This window comes from Beta vulgaris, chromosome 7 (genome assembly GCF_026745355.1).
Source record: "Beta vulgaris subsp. vulgaris cultivar EL10 chromosome 7, EL10.2, whole genome shotgun sequence".
Lineage (NCBI taxonomy): Eukaryota > Viridiplantae > Streptophyta > Magnoliopsida > Caryophyllales > Amaranthaceae > Beta > Beta vulgaris.
Genome location: NC_079208.1, coordinates 59196560 through 59218794, shown reverse-complemented (window position 1 = coordinate 59218794; position 22235 = coordinate 59196560). Strand labels below are relative to the sequence as shown.

The 22235-nt window shown below is 32.6% G+C and overlaps 1 protein-coding gene across 1 annotated transcript; it reads left to right on the top strand.

Annotated features, from left to right (window-relative positions):
* Positions 1-2418: 2418 nt before the first annotated feature.
* Positions 2419-4007, top strand: LOC104900194 (chitinase 2). Its single transcript, XM_010687564.4, has one exon. The coding sequence runs from the start codon at positions 2490-2492 to the stop codon at positions 3417-3419; it is 930 nt and encodes a 309-aa protein (XP_010685866.1). The 5' UTR covers positions 2419-2489; the 3' UTR covers positions 3420-4007.
* Positions 4008-22235: the final 18228 nt, after the last annotated feature.

Sequence of the window (22235 nt, the reverse complement as noted above, 5' to 3'; positions counted from 1 at the left end):
GGCCCAACATTACAATTTCTTCTCTTACCTCTCCTTTTATGAAGATTTAATCCAAAATATAAAAAAATTGGTGGGAAGTTAGTGGGATGTGAGGTATAAGAAGGAGAAAAGGAGGGAAAATGAAAAAAATATAAAGACCAACAGAAATCCACCCACCCATTGTACATGCTCTAAGGATTTGTTATCCCCAATTTATTTTCAGTTCATTTCAATTTAGTTCAGTTCAGTTGTAATTACTTCACTTCAGTTGTAATAAGTTTAATTCAGCTTTAATTATCATTTATATTAGTTATAATTCAATTCACTTTAGTTAAATTCAGTTCAATTATTGCAATCAATTCAGTTGCAATCAATTCAATTCAGTTCATTGTCCTAAACCTCACCCTCTAAAAATCTCCCCTTTACCTTATTGTATTAGATACCTTGGCCATTTTTAGACGATTTTCCACCATATATTGCATGTGCCATTAGAATAAAATCCTACCTTTTAGTGAAAAATCATTTTATATTTGATATTTTGAAGTTTAACATTTTCCAATTGGGACATATATTAAGATATTATTACTTAAGTACACATGCCACTTTATGTGTGAAGCTCCCAAAGTGCCAAAAGAATGAAAAGAGTGATTAGTCTTATTAATGGTTTAGAGCTTTGGCTTTTAAGGGGTGGCAAGATTCAAGAAGAACAAAGTGCGAAAGATCTTATTAATTGTGGGGCACATGCCAACGTACATGAAAGAGTGCCTTAACAGTTACATACTCACATACTCACATGCTACGGGAGATTGGGAGACCACTTTATTGCTCTCTCCAACGACTTCTTCTACTGGCTTCTTCTTTATCAAGGTCTCAACTCTTAATTAGAAGTGATCATGAGCCGGATTGGATTTGGACCAGATCACACGTAAAAAAATTACCTATTAGTTGAGTTGGGCCAAAATTTTATGTCCAAAGTTCGATATTTTTGGACCCAAATGAGCAGGCTTTTGGGCTCAAATATAGACTAGAAGTCATTTTTGGCTTCTCCAAAGCTCGACCCAAAGCAAAAAATTCAGGCCGGACCCAACCGCGGGCCAAAAAATCTGCCCAAACCCGTCCAAAAATCGGGTTGGTCTGGAGTTGATCAACTCTACTCTTAATTAAACAACTTTTCCATTAGCAAAAAAAACTGAATAATATTAATCACAAACATTTTGCAAATATATATAAAAATAACTTTTCTTAAAAAGAAAGATACATCGATTAAAAAGTTATACGAAATCTACTATCGATATTAAGTAAAGAAATATGAAACATAGTCTAACTTTTTTTTTTTTTTATAATTTTGAAGGATTTTATTTAAAGGCTTCAAACCTAAAAGAGTAGCCATACATTGTTTGCCTCAAAAAACCGTAATATTTTATTACAAATATTTTAATCAATTTATGTTTCTAAGATACCTTCTAATTTGTGGGCTAATACTTATTAGTTTTGACTTTTTGAATTGATTTGTTGAAAAAATTATGGATAGTTTTTATTTTTGTTAAGTTACTTAATATGTATTGGGAATATTAAGGGGTATATTTTAAGTTTTAGAAAATCATGAGGGTTTTTGAGCAATTTGACAGGGGGACACCATAGCCTCTCTCTCCCCTTATATAATAGAGATATTCCTATATTGGTTCGTTCGACTTTAATTGATGTACTTCCTAAATGACATCGTCACACTTAGGGGTGGGCACATATCTGATATCCAATCTGAAACTGATTTCGGATCGGATATTCGATATTGGAAATTTCTAGTATATGATATCTGTATTCAATTCGATATCCAATATCCAAAAAGTTCGATCATATATAGTAGATAGCCGATATCCAATTATTGTTAGCATTTTTAATAGAAAAAAAACTTTAATTTTTAATTAGTTTTTCCAAAAAGGCAAAAAAAATTTGAAGCAGATATGATATATATACCCATTATTTCAAATATCAGATTGGATGTCTGTTCATATTTCAGATATTATATATAATATTTAAAAATCCGAATATCAATATTTGAATTAGTATATGATATTTGAACACAATTGTATATGAAAAAGGATAAGGACCACATAAGTATCTTTATTCATTAAACAAAAGAAAATGACTCTTATACAAGAGTTGTTATCATCAACCTATACTTTTTTCATTCCTTTACCTTTAGTTCCGTTACCACCAACTCTAAGCATCACAACATTGACTCTTTTAAAAATATAAGTCCTCCCCCATATATCATAATTGTCATAATTTTCTAAATCATTACACTATTTTTTTTATCCATATGAGCCATGAAGATAGTATAAAGAATCGGAGAAGAGATTCGAACATGTGACTTATCGTTCACAATACCTCAATCTTAACCATCTGGCCAAGATATCCTTGGTCTAAATCATTACACTATATATATATATACAATTGCTCTACTCCCATCATTTCCATCTTCTTCGAGTGTAGAACACATAAACATCAACATGGCCTTGTCCAAATTAAACCATTTTCATACACTTGTACCAATCTTTATCTTCATGATCATCATCATACTTTCATCAACTAATACAATTGCAGAAAACTCAAACCTCTTTAGAGAATACATAGGAGCAGAATTCACTAATGTAAAATTTTCAGATGTACCCATCAACCCAAATGTTCAATTTGACTTCATACTTTCTTTTGCTATAGATTACACAACTTCTACTTCTTCCCCAACACCCACAAATGGAAAATTCAACATTTTTTGGGACACCAAAAATCTTTCTCCTACACAAGTTTTATCCATAAAAAACAAACACCCAAATGTTAGAGTAGGGTTAAGCTTAGGAGGAGATAGTATCTTCAATAACCCAGCTTATTTCCAACCCAAAACTATACATTCATGGGTAACAAATGCTGTTTCTTCTTTGAAACAGATCATTAAACACTATAATCTTGATGGAATCGACGTCGATTACGAGCATTTTAAAGGTGATCCTGAGATGTTTGCAGAGTGCATAGGACAGCTGATATCAACCCTTAAGCGAAATGGTTTGATTAAGTTTGCTTCGATTGCTCCATACGATGATCAAGATGTTCAAAGTCATTATCAAGCTTTGTGGAAGAGATATGGACATGTTATAGACTATGTTAATTACCAGTTTTATGCGTATGATAATAGTACAACTGTTCCTGAGTTTATCAGTTATTTTGAGAAACAAACAGAGAATTATAAAGGTGGTAAGATTTTGACCAGTTTTATTAGTGATGGAAGCAAAGGATTAGCACCAGGAAAAGGGTTCATTCAAGCTTGTAAAATGCTTAAGAAAAGGCAACAACTTTATGGGATTTTTGTTTGGTGTGCTGATGAATCCAAGAGTTTGGGTTTTAGATATGAGCAACAATCTCAAGAACTCCTAGCTGCTTCTTGATTTCAGTACTCTAACGGCCCCTTTGGTTAGTGGTTATAAATAGTGGTAATGGTAATGAAATTTAGTGTAAATTTGTAAAAATTTTCACATGTCCATAACCATGGGAATGAAACTTTATCACAAAACATGGATTTTCCTTTATAAATTTTCATTACCACCTAATACCACCTTCCCAAGTGGTAATGGATAGGAATGAGATTTTAGGAAGAAAATGGATATCTTGTGATTAAGTAGCATTACCATTGGTAATGACATTGGATTTCTAGTACAAATTTACACTATAATACATTACCATTCTCACCATTAATTACCTCTTACCAAACAGGCCGTTTTTAACCTCTTTGATTTTGTTGAGGTTTACCTACCTAACTAGTTACTACTCTGGGTAAAATCCAAATCATCTACTCGTGTGTAACTAGTCGATTACTATTTGTGATACACAGTTTGTGGGGTAGAAGATTTGATTCGCTTGAATATGGTTAAACTAGTCGATTTTTTTTTTTAGTGATTTTGAAGAGGTATAAACAGTTGTAGTATAATAAATGTTGAATTATCGACTATTAAGATAATATACTGAATATTTGAATAGATCATCAAATTTTGTTATTCTGTCTTTGGAGTGCTATAAAAAGCTTTTTCTATAGAACGGATTTATGTCGAGTTAATCATATTGCATTTATTCTTTACCTATCCATCCTACAATCCACCCGCTAGCTAGGTAGACTACTATAAACCAAACTTGGGCCAAAGAGTATATGATCGATAAGGTAGACTGGATGACTAGAGTTAATTCGACCATTGATCACCTCTACTATCAACAAATAACCAACTGTAAAAATACTTAACTTTTCCATCAGAATTGAAGAGATTAAATCTAAAACACCATCCTCAATATTGAACATATGATATTAAATTTCTTATGAAATGGATGAAGTAGGCAAAGTCAAGAACAACTCAATAATCGAGTAGAAAAGATGCAATTAACTTGTTTGACTACAATGTCAAATAAAACTCCTACTAGTACTTTAATAAGCAATGGACCAATGCAATTACTAGATAGGCACTGCCTCGCATATGGAGTGGATGCAACTATGCAAGTCAAATTTTGCATCTAATCGATCCCTTTCTCAATCATCTATATGGCGTCACTGATGACATACAATGGCGGATTATCATTTGAAACTAGTTATTAGGTCCGGGTTATGCTTCGGGTAGGAAAATTTTCATTTATTAATATTGTACTTAAAAATATATGAGAACAGTGAATACCACTTGGTCTAGTGATTAAGACTTTAGTTTATGAACTTGAAGTCACGGGATTAAAGCCTATATTATGTAATTTCTAAGAAATTAAATGTACATGGATTACATGAAGTAAAACACTTTAAGAAGAGCGCCACATGATATCGTTCGAGTGTAGGAACGACTTTTAATATATTTATATAGATTATGTTAGAAACGAGGTTTAATTGGATCCAAGAAAAATCTTTTATATTGGAAAGTTTGGCGTATGTTGATCCAAACTTAGAAGTAAGTTAACTTCTTTTATTGTTGTCCAATATTGGTGGTGAACGAAGTTGTATCCTAATATATTTCGAGAAATGTTTCATAATGTGTTAAACATGTTATACTGGACAATCTCTTGCGTGCCAATGCAGCCGATAAGTTGTGTCGGTTTTTCTTTACAATTCCAACATTTATTGCACGGAGTCCATGTGGGTATTTGGAGGGGTTGGCAGGAATACAATCGAACTTGGTGAATTGCAATTTGCAAATACCTTGCTTCTAAATTCATCCATACTCATCCAAGTAGGTACAAAACTAGATCATTCTATATCTTCACACGTGAATTTGTGATACGTTTGTTCGCTCATTAATTGGGTTACTTCTCTCTTGTTCTAGCCTTTTGCTTTTTGCTTTTCGCGACTGTGCAAATAAAATCATTTACTTTTGGTTTACGGCCTTTTACGTAATAAGTACTCGCTAAACTCGATATTCTCTTGCTCGACTCATGATCGCTAAGTAAGAAAATTACTCAACTCGATTTAAAAGTCGGATTGCTCTACCCCCAATAATTCTCCTATTTTCACAAATCCCCACCAGCAAGACCACTGTAAAAAAAAAAAATAGCGAATAAGGTTCAACATTGATAATGCAGCAAAAAAATATTCTAGAAATAAAAAAAAAAAACAAAGAAAAGAAAAAGAAATCGTAGACTGACCTTTAAAGCCTCAAACCAACAACTCGATTTAATAGGCCTGTTTTATCTCAGTTTACCTCTTTTCCTTGCATTCATTGTATTTCTATTATAATCTTTCTGGATAATAATGCGAGGGTATGTGTGTAAGACTGTAGGTATGTGACAAGACGGGATACAAAGGGTAATGCGGAACTTGTTTGTATAGACCTGATCTCTCAAAGTATTATAACTTTGTCGGATCTTGATTGCAAGAATATTCCGGTCTAACTTTCTCTTTAAAGAAAAAAAAATAACTCATGTCTTAAAAAAAAGAAATATTCAATAGAATTTTATTTGCTTTATTTCTATCAATGAGTTTACCAAAATACTCAATTACTCATGTCTTATATCATTTGGTTAGTCATTGTTAATTAGAATGTTTATATATATATATATATATGAAATAATTAAATGGGGATCTTGGATTGAAGGATCCTACAATATACAGAGGACCAAAAATCTGGATAATCTATAGTAGAAAGTGAATTGTTTTTGTATTGATGCCGTTTGCTCTTGTTCATTAAGCAAAAAAGTATTGTATTAATATAAGTTCTTATGGAATTGTAATTTACGAAAAGATTTCTTTTAAAGATAGGTAAGTTAAAAGCCCCTTATATAAACAGGTTTCGAATACTTTTTGCAAAGGGTGAGACTCGGTCTCAGTCATGAAAAGAATATGGTAGAAGTAAGTAGCTTGGTTGGCCTTTTTGTCTCTGAAGCATATGTTGGTCATTCAGTCTGGCCCAGAGGCCCATCAGAATAAACTCCCTCCAAGCCCATCATTGACCGTACAGAGTTTTGGCCTACCTAAAGAGGCTGGCTTGACCCAAATGAGAAAGTTTAAGTTGGCAGCCTCCACCTCATTTTTATATGATTATATCACTGTTTCTATTTGTAGATTCAGGTTATGTTCCTTTGGAGGAATAAATGAAAATTCAATTCACCTCAGGAAAATTTAGTTCAATTAGTTTCCTCTCAGAGTTTTCATTCAATTCAGTTCAATTCAGACAAATTAAGTTCAGTTCAATTCAATTCAAACAAATATAGTTCAGTTCACTTCAGTTCAGTTAAAAATAACAGTCTCCTCTTTAAACTTTTCGACAACTTTGATATGTAAGATGATAATTGATAAAAACAACTAGTTCTTGTCTCGAGCCATACGCCTCAGTGAAATTACTCCCTGTGTACTTATGGACACTTTATTCCCTCCCGCACTTCAGTCGTATTAATAACTTATCAAAGGAAGTGGAAGTTTGACAAAACTATATAATTTTATTCAAAACAAGATGATTTATATTTTAATTAACCTCCATAAATACCTTATGCTTACAAATTCCCAATCAATAAGAAGTTACATATGGAATATTGTACTACATATGACAACAATTTAATTCACTCCAAATCTTTAACTTTAATCTCTTCTCTTCAACACTATTATAACAACTTAGGTCAACAATTCATGCATCCACAAATTAAACTAATACTCATAAAAGAAGAAATAAAGAACAATAAATTTGAGGGGTATGAGGAAGAAAAATCAGGAAAAATAAAATAAAAATAATTAGAAATAAGTTGTCATTATCTAAGAATGCAACATGAGAATTAGTTACAATAATGACTATCCTTATCTTATCATGGAATTCTTTTGTTGCCATAATTAGAGAGTATGAAGATAGAGATGTGTAGAAAGCAAAAAGGGTGATTAATTATATACTCTATAGTAGTGGTCATAAAGATTATTGCTCCATGATTTGATAGTTCTTTACCAATCTTAACCAAAATTGCCTCCTACTTTTTACACATTTTAGGTCATTTGAAAATGTTTTTTTCTCCAAAAAAATTTGATTGATTAGATTTGAAGTATTTGATGATCATGAAAGAAAAAGATAAGTTCAGTAAACTAGCATTTAGCACCAAACATGCATAGATTTAGTCTCATCTTTAAGGTGGTGGTGGTTTGTGGGGGTGGGGGATTGAACATTGAAGCAATTTATATATATGAGTTAACTTTTCTTTTGATTGAGTTGACACTTATTGGTGGTCCATGCATGATTGTAGTAATGTGGGTTTATTAAAAGTTTTGGTTGCAAAATTGATAATAACAAGATTCTTTTGATATTGTAATGGTTGAATGAAAAAGTTAATATACTCATTTTATTTATGTGACGGGTAAAATCACACAAGAATATTAATGTATGTCTTAGTATACTCTTATATACTTGTTACTCATCTACACGTACATATATACATATATATATATATATATATATATATTAATAATATTATATATAATATATATATATAATTATTATTATATATATAATATTATATATATATATATATATATATATATATATATAGACCGTTGTTGGTATTATTATATGAAATCACCATGGTAAAACCTTACAAGTTGTTTTCTTCAATATGGGTTCCACTCATCAAGTGCACATAGCGGAAGCTACATTTCTTCAACAAGGTATCATCCAAGCTCGTCAATTCGACATCACCAACATCCACATTGAAGGTGACAACCTCCTAATCATCAATTGTATAAAGCAGATTTGATCCCCCATGACAAATTGCTTCTGTCATCCAAGATATTCAAGTCCTCCTGCATCAATTTATAGATAGATAATTCGACACCATTTACAAAGAGGCCAGGCTAACAAAATTAGTCGATTGAATCCCTAATGTTGGTCACTTAGTGACCTATATTATTTATTTACATACACTACTGTTTCTCCTATCTACAATCTATTCTTGTCGACGATGAATTAAGTGCTTTCATCGTGCAGAGGGTCTCCAAATTCCAAATTTTGCTTTCTTGATTCTTTGATCTATGTGTTGGAAATAATTGTCAAAAGTCAGAAACTAAACAAATTCTTTTATTCTAAGCGTTGATATAATGTTGTCACATTATGAAAAAAAAAGGCAAATACAAGTAAAAGTCAAAGCAACCAAAATCTTCCAAGGAAAAGCCCTACAAATTTACCCAATTATAACAGACCATGTCCTTTTTTGGCGCGTTGACATCCACCGGCCTATGTTGTTTGACACTTCGAGTTTCCTTTCACTCAAAAAAAAAAAAAGATTCGTACTCCTCTATTGTTTGGCCTTTGGATCTTGTTATTATTCTCCAATACCATCACAATCTGTGATATGAAAACCTACCCAACTATTTAAGACATGATTAGGACTTTGGAGACAGTAGATTTATAGCTTGTGCGACATTGTGCATATATGTCTTATCTCATGTACCATAGCTCGGAAATCACCTACTTGTACCATTGTCAACCACTCTAAATAAGGACTATATTCGTAATCTGTTAAGTGGTCAAAATGTAAGATAACAAATAGAAACAAATAGTAAATAAGCAATATTGGCCTCAACATCACCAACTATACAATTGGTACAACCAACAACACGACTTTGAACCATGAACGTAACTATGAGCTTGGGTACGGTGTAGCCCACGACATTAATAAGTACGTATGAGTTTTGTTGCAATAAATGGCATAAATGAAATGACATAATTAATTATTTTATTTCACATATGATGATATATGTGGTTTTCATGAAAAATATGGATTTGAGTGTAAGAAATAAGAAATTATAATTAATGTCAAGTAAACAAAAGTTTATATTGAGGTTTAAACGTGTGTTTCTCTCTTTTGCTCATGTACCATATGAAAAGAATATGAGTATTTTTACTTGAATTGTTTATATGAGTGTTAGAATTAGGAGGGATTCTCCCATAGGGAGGTTATCTTATTATTCATAATATATATACTAGAGTACAAGAATACCTAATTACCATAAATATATTAGGCTAATTATGTATACAAAGATATATACTACACATATTTACAATGTATGTACTCTAATTAGTTATTAGGTCCGGGCTATGTCCCGGCCCGGGTACGAAAATAATAACACTAAATATCACTTGGTCAAGTAGTTAATATATTATCTCGAGTCATGAGATCAAACCTTGTGCTATGCAATTGCTAGTTTTTTTTTTTATTGTATGTGGATTACATGGAGTAAATTAAAATGCTCTCCAAGTGATATTTGAAGTGTTATTAATGCTAGAGACAATTCTAGTAGGATCAATACATAATTGCATATTTGCATGTGAGCTAATTATGTGTTAATTAGTGTAATAGCAGTAGAATGCAGATAGAAGAGATTATTCTCTTAATATAAATCTTCACGATCAAAACTGAGTGTTACATGCTTAAATACTTAGATTATACTCTATATAGCTTCACGTACACAGAATGGTTATATAATCATATGAAGTAATAAACTAATACAACGTTAATCAAAGGCTTTTATAAATCTTTTTCGTTGATATATATATTATCATAAAGTTGGTGAACTGATGGGAACAGAATAGATTCATTTTCTTTGGCCTTTTACATGTTCATAAATTATCATATTACTGAAGACCTATAAAATGTTTGGACATTTTTGACAAATAACAGATTTTGCATATCCAATCTACTGTTAAGGCCGTGATAAAGCTACAAAGGCACAACAGTTAAATCTCATTTTTTTTTTTGGCTTGTTTCGCAGTGCCTAATTGCTTAATACATATTGAAGTCATAACTTGAAGCTCAAATGACCATTCATACAAACATATAATGCATTGACTTATCCAAAAAAAAAGGCCAAAAATCATTGCAAATTCCATTGACATAAAATTTCTAAACCCTTTTTACTCACTAAGGACATGTTTGGGGTAGGGATAGGGATAGGGAGTTTGAATAAGAGGTGGTAGATGAGATGAGATGAGATGAGATAGTGATAGACTAATAGTTGATGGAAGATATACTCTATGGAAGAATTATTACTCTCAATTGTAGTTTGAGAATTATTTTTTTGGAAAAATTGACAATAGAGGTCTGAACTTTGGGTGATAATTTTTAAAAGGTCTGAACTATTGATTAACATGTGTAAGTCCCAACTTTAGGGGGTCTTAACTTTTAACAGGCCTTAGTGACTTAAAACTGGCTTAATAAGTCATCACTTGTAAAACTTGGGTCACATCAGAAAGATTAATTGAGAGAGGGATGTAGGAACTAGGTGAGATTTTAAAAAAAATCTTCATTTTTAGGTCGTCGATGCCTGCTAAAAGTTAAGATCCCTAAAATTGGGACCTACACATGTTAATCATAGTTCAGACCTTTTAAAAATTATTACCCAAAGTTCAGACCTCCATTGTCAATTTTTCCTATTTTTTATCATTGTATATTTGAGAATTATTAAGCCGCATCCTTGCAGTTAGGTCAATCAACACCCTTGAATCTAATCCACCAATGGATGCATTACAAAAATATTTAGGGTATTGAGGGATAGATGAGTACCATATATATATATATATATATATATATATATATATATAGGGGAAGGATCCGCTGAAAACCACTCTCTTAGGCTGAAAACTGAAAACAAAGTAATTTTTAACCCCTTTAGGATAACTTTTAACACTTTTAGGGTAACTTTTGTCAGTTTTGGGGTAACTTTATTATATTAAGGATAGTTCTATATATTTCAACGGTAACTTTATTTATTATAAGAGTAACTATTATCACTTTTAAGGTAACTTTTTACCTTGAAATATATGTTATTGAGAGGGGGGTAACAAATAGCTTTAAAACAGCAACTAATCACAATACTTTGGCAACTAATAACAATACTGCCTATTATATCCAGTATCAAATTACATTAGGCATCAAATATTTTTTTTTCTTCTCTTGACAGCAAATAAAAGAACAAAATAATCGGAAAAATAAATTTAAAATGGCGAAAATTTCTACCAGGACTGTGTATACGTGCCAGATTTTGACGGTGAGCTCCTTGAAAACATGTGAGACTAAAAATCGCCGAGTTTCCAGTGAGAGCGAGATTTATGAGTGTTTTCTTCTTGAATTTCTTCCTGCAAATTCCGTAAACTTCGTATCGCAAATGCGTTGCTTCTTTTGATCTTTTCAACTTACTGTTAACTCTTCCAATGTCGTCAATGTCAGTCGAATCTGCATTAATAACTCATTACTCAATTTTAACTAATAAAATTCAGCTACCAGAGCTCAAAAGAATAATAATAAAAATAAAATGAAATTTCATTAGCATTTTTACCGATTAATTTATCCGGATGATTGAATCCATTGAACTGAGCTAAATATATGTTAATGAAATTTCACTTTGGCAACTAAAATGAAGATCTCTTCGCAATTTCGATCGAAAATTACTAGATTCAAAAATTCAGTTGAAGATCTGAAAATGATGAACAAAATGAGCTCAAAATTATCATAAAATCAACAATTACTCATCAAATCACATAACTCTCAAACCAGAAAACAGAGAAATTTAAAATTATTCAATCTCAATCAATAATCAAAACAGAGATAGTTCAAAACAATGAAATATGAAAAGTTAAAGAAAAATCGAGAAAGAATACACAGATATCAGAATATAGGAAAAAAAATCAAGAAGAAGAACCCTAAAATTAGAGGAAATGATGAATTTGATGATGAATTGATGACAAAACTCTGAAAAAGTTCCACAAAAGAAAGAGAAGATGATAAAAATCCGAACGAAACATCACCAATTTCATCTACTATTTTTCGCCATTTTAGGAATTGATCTAAGCTCGCAGAGGAGTAAAGAGAGAAGTAGAGATGCAAATCTTTTCTGCCATTGATGGAGGAGAGAGAAAAAAAAATGGAAGGGTTAAGCGACTGACATTGACGACTGCCATTGATGGACAAATTCGCTGGGTTGATCTTTAGAGGAGAGAGAGTGGGGTGGAGTTTGATGGGTGAGAGGGAGTGTTAGAGTGGGAAAGAGGGAATTGAGATATAAACCGTACGATCAAAATCAACGCTCCAAATCTTCTGTTTTCAGTTTTCATTTTAATGGGTGTTTTCACAAGATCCTATTCCTATTCCTATATATATATATATATATATATATATATAACTTTTATTGTTAGGCCACATGGTCTTATTACTCTTAGATGAGTACCATATATACTTCCTCCGTTCCATAATAAATGAAATACTTGTCTCTTTTATGTGAGAGCTTTTTTAGAGAAGTGTTTCACTTATCATGGAACGGATGAAGTATACAACTTTTATTGTTAGGCCACATGGTCTTATGGAGGGTTTCACACTTTTAAGTCTAGTGTTTGTATTTGCAATATTCATCATTCCTTTCTTCAATTCGGGACAAACTCAATGATTACATATAAGGTTCTTTTAACAATGACGTTCCCTCTTCATAAAAAGTGTCAACTTTAAGTTATCTCCACGCGATTTGAAAAAAATGTTGATAATAGAACTTATGCATATTCCTTTCTTCAATTTAGAAGAAACTCGATGATTACGTATAAGGTTTTTTTAACAATGACAGTTCCCTATTCATAAAAAGTGTTAACTTTAATTTAAGTCATCTTCGCGTGATTTAAAAAAATGTTGATAATAGACCTTAAATGCATAATCTTATAGCGCATATTATCTAAAGAACATTAACTATAATTTGTCTACAATATGCATAAGAAGAAAAGAAAATTAGATAGATGGAGTCATAATAAAAAATACGGTTTTTTCACCAGGTACCCCTGTACTTTAACAAAATTCATGGGGTACCCCTAACTTTAAACTAATGCACAAGGTACCCTTATTGTTTCAATAAAATGCACCAAATGCCCTTAATGACTAACGGCGTTAAGTTTCCGTTAGTCATTAACCCTAATTAGCCCTCTAACTCTAATTAAGCCTTCTAACCCTAACACCTCCACACCCACCCCCAACCTAAACCCTAACCCTAACTACCACCCACTACATCCCCCTTCTACCTTCCCCAGCCCCTCCCCCACCCACTCACCACCACCTGCAACACCCCTCCCCTCCTTTACCCACCCTTCGCAGCAGCCGCCCTTCCCCCAGCCCCCGCATCACCCCTCCCCTCCCACACCCCCACGACAGCCACCCTCCCCATCCCTCGCAGCCCTATCCCCTCCCCATTCCCGTCGATTTCCCCCACCCCCAGCAAATGTTGTTCTTAATTTCTCTCTCCTTCTTCTTCATTGCTTTTCTTGATTTCAAAAACTGATTTCAAAACTAATTTCGAAAATGATTTCAAAAGGTTTTTGCAAATTTTCGCAAAAGGTTTTCGAAAACCATTTTCAAAAACCTTTTCGAAAATGGTTCTTGATTTCGAAAATGTTTTCGAAATTGATTTTCGAAAATGTTTTCGAAATTGATTTTCGAAAATGTTTTCGAAATTGATTTTCGAAAATGATTTCGAAATTGTTTTTGAAATTGATTTTTGAAAACAGGTTTTGAAATCAAGAATGGTGGTGGTTGCTGCTAGGGGAGGGGGGTACGCTGTCGGGGCTGGGGATGGGCGTGGGGTTGGGGGTGGGCATGGGGTTGGGGGTGGGCGTGGGGTTGGGGTGGGCGTGGGGTTGGGGCTGGGGGATGGCGGTGGGTTGGGGAAATCAAGGGGGAATGAGGCTTGCTGCAGGGGTTTGTCGGCAAGGCGGCGCGAGAGGGATCGGAGGTGGTTGCCGGCGACGGAGAGGGGTTGCCGGCGAGGGGGAGGGGGGCTGGGTGGGGGAGGGCTGGGGTTGTTGGAGGGTTGGTGGGTTAAAGGAGAGGAAGGGAGGTGGTGGTGGTTGGGTGGTGGTTGGGGGTTAGGGTTTCAAGTTATGGAGTTAGGGTTTAGTTAGTTAATTAGGGCTTAATTAGGGTTTAATTAGGATTAGAGGAGTTAATTAACCCTAATGACTAACGGAAACTTGACACCGTTAGTCATTAAGGGTATTTGGTGCATTTAACTGAAACAATAAGGGTACCTTGTGCATTAGTTTAAAGTTAGGGGTACCCCATGAATTTTGTTAAAGTACAGGGGTACCTGGTGAAAAAACCGTAAAAAATAACGTCAAATTTTGACCTGTCCGTTTATCCATGCACATACTAAACATACTATAGAAAATTAATCAGCATGACCCAAATGTATAATACAAACCACAACTCGAGACATTATTTAAATCACATGGACCACTAGCTAGTTGGTTTTACTCCCTCTATAACGAATTACTAGCAACAATTGAATATTTTGCCTCTCACAAATGTATAATAATACGTAACAGAGGGAGTATTAAAAGTATCATCATATGGAAAACAATCATAAAATTATACTTTTACTTCTTCTTGTATTATCTGACGAAGGACAAAGTTCTTTATAAATAATAGTGACAATGTTAATATTGGCATTTGATTTGGCACCATAGCAATAAAATTGCATGCGGTTGACTTTTTTTACATGTCTTATTCAATATATATTGCATGGGATCACGTTTGGGTTAGGACTTGGGAGCACCTTGTCACTTCAATTTTATATTAATTGATAATTACTTTTCATCTGATTGAGAAATTTAAACCGTTTTCACCCAGCAATTTTCCACAAAAAGAAGTACATAGAGTACCTATATATAGATTTTCATTGGCATATTCAAAAAAGAAAATTAAATCACAAACTATATATTATTATTAAAATACTAATACTTACTTGTACGCATATTTAGGTTACACTAATATTAGAGCTCTTTTTCAGAATATTTATTCAATTTTCTTATGGAAATATGCTATAATTATGTTAGCTTGGACTCAAAAACCATCTGTCTATTTTCTAAGCCACTGTTTTGTGTTTACATCTAAAATAACATATATAATGATAGGTATATTATCTAAATGATTCATTTTCTATATCAATGCTAGGTTTGGATTACACGATGGGAATTTTAAAAATAAGTTATTTTTTCCGAGACTTTTTCTTTAGTTTAGGTCTTACGATCTAGAGATAAAAAAATGAAAGAAAGAAGTAGAAATGATCCTGATTTCAAAGATGTATGAGTAAGTGTAAGCGTCTCAATAATTATTCCCTACCTTTACAAAAAATATATTATATGATTACGTTTTTAGAGGTTATATTTTTGGTGGCAAGTCTTCTTAAAAGATACTTATAGAATTACAAAAAGAAGGTACTTTTGTACAATTAGAACTGGTCACTTTTTAACTAGATTTTAATACTTTTTCCGTTCTAAGATAAGTGAAATAATTCTTTTAAAAAGCTCATATAAAGAAAAGAAGTGTTTCACTTATTTTAGAATGAAGGAAATATACAAACTAAAAGTACCAATACTAAAATGAGACATAAATAATACACATATTAAACGAATAAACGAGACAGGAGACTCGAGTTTTAAAATTTTCAATCCAAACCAAACCAAACCAAACCTTCACGTATAAACAACAAGGGAATGGAGTTAAAATGGTTCGTTACTATAAACATGGTGACATTGAGGGGAAAAAAGAAAAAACCAATCATTATAAAATTGTATGGTATCTTACTTGTTGACCCCATTTATTTTGACAAAAATAAAACAAAACATATTGGGCCAGTGGGCCATCTTCAATTTGATTGCAAAAGAGTCACCAAAATTTCCCTCTAGAAAGTCTAAATAGTAGTCCCACCTCGCACCTTCTCCTTGCGCATATGAAGTTGTATAGGTTTATGCACTTATTCAACTTAGGTTACATATAGGGGTATGAGCAAGTTTCTAATTATATGTCTTACTTTTCTCTCTTTCCTATTTTAAAAAGCTTTTCCTCTAGTTATGATGCTCCAATATTTCCTTTTCTTATGAGACCTATAGGTGAAGAAAGTTGGAAGTCTTGGAACAATAGGCTCGATTTTCTGTAAGTGAAATAATCTGATTTGGTCTGAATTTACGAAGGTTTGGTTTGGTTTGGTTTGGTTTGATGTCAAGTAAGAAGATCCGACATGTTTATGTACTCTACTCCTTTGCATCTTTTGCATACTTTGGGTTGGGGATGGAAGGATTTGTGAGAGGGTGTGTTAAATTTAGTCAAATACTAAACGAGCCTGACTTGCACAAGTTAATAGAGGAGAGTTTGAATGATTACAATATTAAATATGGGACGATACTTACACTCATTGATCCTTATAATGAGTTGTTCATAATTCCGATCCAAAAAGGTGTAGATTGTGTAGGATATATCATGACACTTGCTTTGACATATAGAAAGATGTAGCATTTACACGATTTAGTGAGTGTCTGAATGATATAGTTTCCGCATGATATAGTGATTGTCTGAATTAGACAGTGAATTATTCGTAAATAATACAGTTTCTGCATGATAAAATATGTTTTTTCATGATATAGTGATTTTCTTCATGATATAGTGAATTGTTTATAAATTGTGTACACATTATGCATGATGTAGTATGTTTCTTCATGATATAGTGATTTTCTTCATGATATAGTGGATTATTTAGAAATTAGGTACTTTATGCATGATGTAGTTAGTTTCTGAATGATATAGTGAATTGTTTAGAAATGATGTACTTTCTACATGATATAGTATGTTTCTAAATAATATAGTGAGTTTCTGCATGATATGATACAGTGGGTTGCTACATATGATATAGTGGATTGTTCACAAATGATACATACTTTTGACTTAGTGCACACTAATGTTAACGTGGATTGTTCAGAAATAATATACGACGTTCACGCAAGTCAGATTGCCTATACTTAGCCTTTTACCTTATTTAGGTTTCGTATTTTACTATATCTCTTTCATGAATGATAATTAGCGCTAAGCTTGAATCCTTTAATCAATAATCTTTACATGTATCAATGAAATTTATCCGGCCGACATTAAAATAAACCTATGCGAGGAGTCAATTACACAATATGCAAATTTTGTCACACACGCCCCCTTGTGCGCATTTTTTTTAAGATAAGAAGAATAAAAGGTTAGGAGACCCTTCGCACAAGGGGAACTCCTACCTTATTAGTTACACGGATATTATGGAGAGCATAAGAAATATAATCTACTATAGAGAAATGACTGTCTACTAAATCACCTACGTTAGCCTATCCAACCTGTTGTTGTGTTAGCTTTCCGGAATACATGACGTATATCCCAGGACTGAAAATCTTTTAGGAGGGAGTGGATGTCGCGGATGATGTTGGAGATCTGTCGGGGTGATCAGATGCCTTTGACCACGTTGATGATCATAAGATTATCGTCCTCAATGAAGAGGGGGCTAGGAGAATACCGTGATGAAGAGCTGTAACTTTGACAATGAAGACCGAGGAGGTGCCGAGATTAAGTGCTGAGACGGTGACGAGGTCTCCAAACCCTTGTGCGCATGTGGCCTTGCGCATACATGCACCGTATAATTGCTCTTTTCCGTGAAGAAAAACCCCCCAATACAAATGTTTTCAGTGGTACAAACCTTCAAATACAAATGTTGTAGGTACATGTATGATTATTATCCGTAGATCTGTAGATTTAAAGTTAATTATGAAATGCAAAGGTACTAGAAACTGGAAAATACATTTATCTGCATTATTCTCTTCTTTATTTACTTCTTGTTTTGCAAAATATTGATACTAAATTCATAAGGCATGTATGAGCAACATATAGATATGCGACGAAGCTGAAAACTTAGTAAAGAAGGAAGATTCACTCTTTCTATCAAATTGAATTCAGATTTCTTTCCCTAAAAGGTTTTCAATTATTCTCATTATGATTAAACAACACCAATAATGTTGGATTACCACCAATAATGGATTAAGTGGTAAACTCTGGTTGGGAGACTCATCCACCAAAGCCAAGTGTGCAACTTGGGTCGTTCTCGGATGTAGTCGAAGCAGAAAGAGTATCACGGTATGCAGAAACTCTTGTTGGGAGACTCACCCACCAAAGTCAGGTGTGCAACTTGAGTCGATCTTGAATGTAGTCGGAGCAAAACTACGGACTCCGGTGATCTGGGTGGCCGGTGGGTAACTAAATAAATGTTGGATTACTGTTAGAGATAAGAGATATCATCAGTATCAAAAAATATACTTAATAATATCAATATGAAAAATATATCATACTTATATTTTCTGTTATTAATTATATCTGTTATCTCTAACAATTACTCTTATTTATTTATAGTTATGATTAAACGACAGTGATAAGAAATATCATAGGAAGAATTTTGCAAATTTAAACAAAACCCACATAAAAAGTCCATCATTTTGTCAGGTATATCATCCAGTGATAGGGCGACAAATCAAATGATCAAGTTGTTAAATGACAAAATATATTGGGAGAGAAAATTGCATGAAAATGACAAGACGAACCATGATCATAATAATATTAAAAAAAGTACTGACCATGTGTCGAGGGTAAAATAACGCTCACGTCTACCTTTATGTTAAAATTAAACCGCATATTTTAATAATTTTTGAATTCTTTTATCTATATAATATTTCATTCGTTCTATTTTAATTGTAAAGTTTACTTTATTTGAAAGTTTTACTTTAATTGTAACATTTTTTATTTGGTAACATTTTTACTCTAGTTATTTCTTTTATATCACATGGGTCCCAATTTTTCATGACTTTCTTAAATAATGTGTCAAGGGCTGACGTTACAATAATAATGGAACATAAGAAGTAACTATATAGGAATATATGATGATATGACTTATGAATAAATGATATCTTCAAATGAATAAATGAGCATTATTTAATTTTCAATATAAACGAAGAAATATTTTTTATTATAAAGCTAAAATGTCAAATACAATAGATAACATGAAAAATAACTTAAAACAATCTAGCATTTGAAGTAATTATACCAATTTCAGTTTTGTTCTTGAAATTTGTTTTTTTAGTTTTCTCAAAATTACTTTTCTTTCTTACACTTCTTCCTTTCATTTGTTTTTGCACGATCCGAGTATAAAATAACCAATATAGTTGTACTTGATGAGCATTGTTATTCTATAATTTGTTTTGTAGTTAAGACTTTGGTTATATATATATATATATATATATATATATACTTGCAGTACCTTTATTGCATCTAAATAATCTATCTTCACTTTTGAAAATGAGGTTCTAGAAGTTTCTTGCAATTTCATATCGCCATGGAGTTACATTGTTTGTAACTTCTTCAAGATTTCTCTATCCATCTCTCTTTTTCACACTTCACTCTTTCCAAATATAGCCCACATTTTACACATGTACCTACATAGTATTGCTGTGTTAAACAAATAAGATGTGTTACAATCTGGTTTTATGATATAACTAATATACTTTACTACTTAACTAATCCATTCAAAAGCAATTGAATGCTAGCACAACTAATAAGTTCAAGCGCTTAACTAATCTCAGTGCGCCGATTGATACACACGTGTAAATTCGTAATGTTAGCATGATATCGACTGGTCTTACGTTAACACTGACGTGAGACCGTATCTTAAAAAACTGACTCATCCATATAACTTTGAATTTTATTTCTATGGGAGTATGACTGCATAACAGCATAAGTGTACCTGCAAAGAGGGATGTTTGTTTCCCATTGGTTCCTAATTGTTCGTTGCCCAACCATGTGATGAAACGTCAAAGTACTTGGTTTTAGTTTGTTGCTCTCAATATCATCCATCATATTATAGTATGTACCTAGCTATATATATGAGTGCTTCAAAGTCTAATTATAAATCATTCCATCATACATATATTTTCAGCTTTTTCATTGAAGGACACTTATTCCTTAGATGCCACTGAGGTCCCGTAAACTTCAATGGCCCAAAAGGCCAAAATATGGGAATTTTGTGCATATCTATCTTAACTTGTCGATCTTCTTACGTTACCCCCACTAAAGGTATGCTCGATCTCAAATATTCACGTTCAATTTTACATAGCCGCAACTATATATTTATAATTTAAGTTAATAACTATAGTTAGAATATAGTTTAGGAAAAATTGTTTTAAATAAGTCAATGTTTTGCACGGTCTTCTCATTTTAAGTCTACCTTTTGATTATTCCTGATTGAGTTAGACTTATATGTCCGTTTTCTTCTATTAAGTTTTAATCTGTTTGTGACTTGTTTAATAGTTACTTATGATGAAAATTGCTTTTATAAAACATAAAAATTGATGTTATAAGAGTACATTTGTAGACGAATTGATATACAATAATTTTCTAACATAAATATTTTACGTGATAAGATATTAAAAGGTTAAAGTACTTTAGTTTTAACCACAAAAGTCAAAGTATGCCGAACAAAAAGAATACATAACAAGTAAAGTCATTAGATATAAGAGTGGGAATATTGAGAGTTTTGAGGGCAGTCTTCTAAAGAGTCTTGTGGTAAGACTCAACAAGACTAAGCTATATTTGGGTAAAGTTTTGGACGGAGTCTGTAGGGTTTTTATATTCAAGACTCCTCCACAAGACTCTTGCTATGCAAATGAAATTGTTTTTGACCAGTAAAATAATGTCACGTGTCTTCTTCTTTTCTATTGATCAGTGAGTATGAAGAAAGTTTGAAAAATAAAGTATATAAAATTGGAATGAGTGTGAGGTGGGTATGTAGAACTAAAAATTAGTGAAAAACTGATATAGCGTAGTTTGAAGTTTGGAGTTGAGTTTACGGGATAAACTCACTCTTAAGGAAAGCAACTAGAGTACTAAGAAGCATGCTTGTAAAGAGGACTACTTTTGTAAAGTAATAATGAAAGCTAGATGAGGGTTTTGGGGCTTGATCAATTATAAGGGAAAGAATTCTACTTGTGCATTTCCCATTTCTGTTTTTGGTAGGTAAGAAATCACAATCCTGGATCAAGCTTAATATCTATTCATCCAAATCAGGGACTTGGAAAAACATCCGGCTTATGATGACAAGATTGAGGGTCTGTTCTCTCCAGCTTATTTTAAGTTCAGTTCAGTTAATTCAGTTCAATTCAACTCAGCTTTGGACAATACTTTTACACTCACATATCACTATTCATTTCAGTTCAATTCAATTCAGGGCCTATTCTCTTCGGCATAAAACAACTGAACCGAACTGAATTGAACTGAACTGAATTGAACTGATCTGAACTGAACTGAATTGAACTGAACTGAACCGAAATGAATAGTGATATGTGAGAGTAAAAGTATTGTCAAGAGCTGAACTGAACTGAACTGAAATGTTCTGAACTGGAACTGAATTGAACTGAACTGAATTGAACTGAACTGAACTGAGCTGAAAATAAGCTGGGGAGAACAGGCCCTCAGTTCAGTTCAGTTCAATTCAGTTGTTTTATGCCGAAGGGAACAGGCCCTGAGCTTAATCTTATGTTATACCCCTCATCTTCGAGACTTGAATACATATATATCCAAATAGTGGAACCTTGTGTAAATTGCGAAATTTGACAAATTAATCATCTGAATTGAGACTAACATAAGATACAAATTTTCACAACTTAATTACTAATTCGATAAAAACAAGGCGATCTAAATCATATAGATTTTCATAAACACCATACCATTTGATTAAAATGTAAGAAAGATACCAGTATCACATGAAAATCTTTCATTTGTCTCATTTTACTTGGTATATTTTTCGCAATTTATAAAATCAACTTTGACCATTAATAAAAATAAATCTATCCTTTTCTTTTTTTATTAGGAAAGATAATTAGTCCGAAGACTAA